The sequence below is a fragment of the Octodon degus genome, unplaced genomic scaffold (genome assembly GCF_000260255.1).
Source record: "Octodon degus isolate 3935 unplaced genomic scaffold, OctDeg1.0 scaffold00028, whole genome shotgun sequence".
Taxonomy (NCBI): domain Eukaryota; kingdom Metazoa; phylum Chordata; class Mammalia; order Rodentia; family Octodontidae; genus Octodon; species Octodon degus.
The window spans coordinates 1,510,394-1,514,454 of record NW_004524604.1 but is presented as its reverse complement, the minus strand read 5'-3'; the positions used below and the strand labels follow the sequence as shown (position 1 = coordinate 1,514,454).

The window sequence follows — 4,061 nt, the reverse complement described above, 5'->3', positions numbered from 1 at the left end:
TAGGGTCTTGTTATGCAACTTGGACTCATAGTGATCCTCCTGTCTCAGTCTTCCCAGCACTGGGATTACAGCTGTGAGCCATGACACTTGGTTTCAATGGCCTGTGTTCTGGGGCTGACATGAAATGTGGTACTGGGGATTGAACCTGGATCCTTGTGCTTGCCAGGTAGGTGCTTAGACTGCTGAGCCATCTTCCCAGCCCAACATATTTATTCTTATGCTAACATGTTTTTGGTTTCAGGGACAGATACTTTGGTTTCATGGAAGGACACAGTTGTAATCAACTACTGCAGGATTCCTTTCCTTTACTGAAGACTTCAGGTAATAAGACAGATAATGTATGTTGAAAACATTTTAAAAATGTTGCTATCCACCATTTCCAGTAGGTGCTGTTCTCCAGAAGGGGAAATTATTGTTTTAAAAAGTCTGCTTAAGCTGTAAAAATACTGGACCAGTATTTCCTACATAGAAACAAAAGCACAATTAAACCAGATCTAAAAGCTGCATTCAGTCAAAAATCTGGGCATTATTGATTCAGCATTCTGGAAAGAGTCATCCTAAAATTTTCAGACAAAATGACCCATCTTTATCCAAGTTGTCTGGCCTGAATTTTCCAAACTGCTGTGGCTCTGGGCACCGAACCTTTAAGGTTTAGCTGACTAAGTATCTTCAAACACACCATTTTGCAAAATTCCTCATGGAGGAAATGAAGTCCTTTGTGAGATGTTACTTCTTTTATTTTTAAGGGTTTTTTGTTTGTTTGTTTTTTGTTTTTTGTTTTTGGTACCAGGAAGTGAACTCATGACCTCATACTTGCCAGGTAATCACTGTGCCACTGAGCTATAACCCCCAACCCACTTCTCTTTGTTACTGAGCATTTCTTGGACTATTGTCCAAAATTAGTCACTTGGTAGGCTTGACTGTTTTCTTAACTTGCTCATTGCTTTTGCAGGAAGAGCTGCCCTGAAACATCAGTGAAAATCTTTGATTTACATCATCCAAAGAGAACTCTGCCTCTCACTAGTACAGAATATAATCAGAGGAAATTGGCTAGGTAATGCTTACTGGGCACACTTACTACATCCCTGGAATTGTTTACTTGTAGGAACAGTCCATCATTTAACACTTGCCACAGCCTTGTGATGTTTCATTTCCATCAAGTTTGAAGATAACACAGAATGAATAAGGTGCTAGCCCTAAATGCAGGATCATGTGGCTTGTAGCAAAGCCTGTCAGGGATCCAGCAGCAGGAAGACTCTATGGCTCACCACTCGAAGCCCTACTTCTGTCTGAGCATCAGGTAACAAAGAAAAGATGCTACCTTTCAGGTCAGGTGTCACATGAGAAAGTGTCCTGTCTTTGCCTCTGACCTCAGATCTCAGGCCAAAGAAAGGCCTGTTACCCTACCACATCAGCAAGCCACAGACAGCCCTGCCATACTTGTGACTGTGCACATACTTCTGATTTGTGTTAATGTATTTGGGAAAAGACTACTGAGCAGACATGCATCAGGACCTGTAGCAGACACAGAGCTGAAAACGTCTAGGGAGGACAAGGACATCAGCAGGTTAGTTAGCTCCCACGGGGCGGCCGGCTGGGGTCCTGTGCTGCTCATCAGGGGCAACAGGATGCGCAGGGTGCCTGTCAGGGTGGCCACTCTCATCCTGTGGGAGACCAGGCAGATGGGCAGGAGCAGCAGGAGCATGGGCTTGTGCCTCCCTACTTAAAATGCACTTCTCTTTTGTCCTCTTCTGCTGTTGCAAAGGGGCCTTTGAAAGTTTCACTGTTTCTTAGATCTCTAGGTGAGGGAATTGTGAATAAATGGGGCCACAGAACATCAGGCGGGAGCCATGCCAGGAAGGGAGGGAAGGAGCAGCAGCCCTAAAGCCCTAAAAATTGAAGCTCTGAAGGCTGGAGAAGGCGATCAAGTGTGGCTTGCTCTCCCTGCACCACTGCAGGGCTGAGTCCAGGAGCTTCAGGCTAGCAGTCATGACACGAGAAGAGTTTGTAACAGAACGATGCTGGTATCCCTGCAAACCAGCCTCCAGGCAGCTGGAGACTACTCAGCTTTCCTCTCTTCCTCCTGGGCTGGACTGCTGACTGTATACTTATGGCCAAGTGCTTATTCTGCATCCTGGAGGAAAGGCTATGTGTATGTTGAGAGGATTTGTGACGCCAAAAACTAGGCCTCTGGCTTATGTGGTGATGCACCTGTAATCCCAGCTACTGACAGGAGGCTGAGGCAGGGAAATCACAAGCTCGAGGCCAGCCTGGGCAACTTGGTGAGATCCTATCTCCAAATCAAAAGTCAAAAGGGCTGGAGAAGCAGCCCAGTAGTACCGTGCCCTTGGGCTCAGTCCTCAGTCCTGGTACTCCCCACATTCCACAAAGACCTTGCTCCTCAACCTTGTTCTTGGCTCAAGAATGCATCAACCTTAATGGTTTGCAATGATGATAATGATGATGATATAATTTTAAAAATTGAAGCCGCTAAAGCCGGAGGGAAAGCAGAGAAGAAAAGTGTCATCTCCGGCCTGACCAGAGCCAAGCACAGCCTGAGGGAAGCACACTCCACTCCTTCAACAACAGACTCAGACTCGCTTTCCCAGAAAGTCTTTTACATCTGAAAACACCTTCCTTTGACTCAGAGGCACTCCAGAGGTATTTGTACTTTCTTTAGGTTATTTGGCCCACAATTTACTGCAAACAGCTCTGTAAGACAGGCAGCCTAGAGAGACTCTTTGGCCGGCACACTTCGGAGAAAAGCAGGGCGGTCCTGGACCGGCTTCGTGGACTCTGGAGACGGACACGGGGACAGGAGGGGAACGTACACAGGACTGCCAGGTCCCTGAGGGTGGGTGGCTGTGGTCGGAATGTACAGGATCCCACAGAGGCCACGGGGCCAGTGCTCCTCTCCAAGCTAAGACTGCCAAACCCCAAATCACAGACAACACTCCGGAGCCTCTCAAGGGAAAAAGCCACAATAGTGCCTGTCAGGGTTAATCCGGCTTTGCCAGCTGCCGGGCTGTTCAAAATAACAGAAATAAGTAAAAAAGGACGAAACGAAGGCTCCAGACCCGAGCAGCAGACAGAACCCTGCGCCCTGACCAGCCCAGTTCCAAGCTCCTGGAGCCCTGCGGCGAGGACTCCGTGTCCGAGTTGAGGACCCAGCTGTGTCTGACACCGAGGACACAGCCCAAAAGCCAGGACTCGGGAGCGCACAGCGGACGGAGCCCCCGAGTACGCACAGCAGAACCCGCGTGGCGACCGTCCTGCCTCATCATCCCACGCGGAGCCAGGACGCACGGAGACTGACGGTCCGGGGCGCCCGGACAGCCAAACCAGACTCAGCCTCCTGGCGTTGGGCCCTGCGCCCACCCCTGCCGCCCTGCTCGCGGCTCTCGCGGACCGCGGTGTGGCCCGCTGGTCCCCACGCGCCGCGTCTACGCGGGCACAGGAGGAAGCAGCAAGGACCCCGCTGCTGGATCCTCCCGGGCAGGAGCACCGGGCCTCGCACCCTCCCCGGGTCAGGACGTGGGCGCTTACACCGCACAAGGGTCAGACCGAATCTGACCGGAATGGACCGGTTTTTGCGTCCACAACGAGCATAACCCCGAGACCCCCGCCCCGCCCGTGCCCCGAGGACGGCGCGTACCTGCCACGAAGAAGCACAGGAGGACTAGGGCCCGGCCGTCCATGGTCCTGGGGCGGCGGGCGGCGCGGGCTGCGGACTGCGAGAAGGGAAAGACCAGACGCGGCTCGCGCAGTCAGCAGCGTGAGCTCCCGCGCCTGGAGCACTCCAGCTCCATCCCCGCCGCTGAGCTGGAGCCTCCACTGCCAAATCCCGCCCCCCGGCCCAGCGGCGCGGACTGCCCCTGCCCCCGCCCCCAGTCGTCCGTCCGTCCCTCCCTCCCGCCTCGCTCAGGTCCCAGGAGCCTGGCCCAGGGCGTCCCCTGCTGGACAGTCTAGGGCTGAGACCGTTGGAAGCCCAGGCAGAAGTGTGGGGAGCGTCTCTTGGGCGTCTTGGTTCTCCCCTCAGGAGATGGCAACTTGGCAAGGGC

The 4,061-nt window shown here is 52.7% G+C and overlaps 1 protein-coding gene across 1 annotated transcript in view; it reads right to left on the bottom strand.

Moving 5' to 3' along the window:
* Positions 1-3,830, bottom strand: part of Parm1 (prostate androgen-regulated mucin-like protein 1) — an 80,879-nt gene extending 77,049 nt beyond the window's left edge. The window contains exon 1 of the mRNA XM_012514258.2: positions 3,656-3,830. Within this exon, the coding sequence (XP_012369712.2) occupies positions 3,656-3,698 (43 nt within the window). The 5' untranslated portion in view covers positions 3,699-3,830. The remainder of the gene's footprint in view (positions 1-3,655) is intronic.
* Between the last annotated feature and the right edge of the window lie 231 nt (positions 3,831-4,061).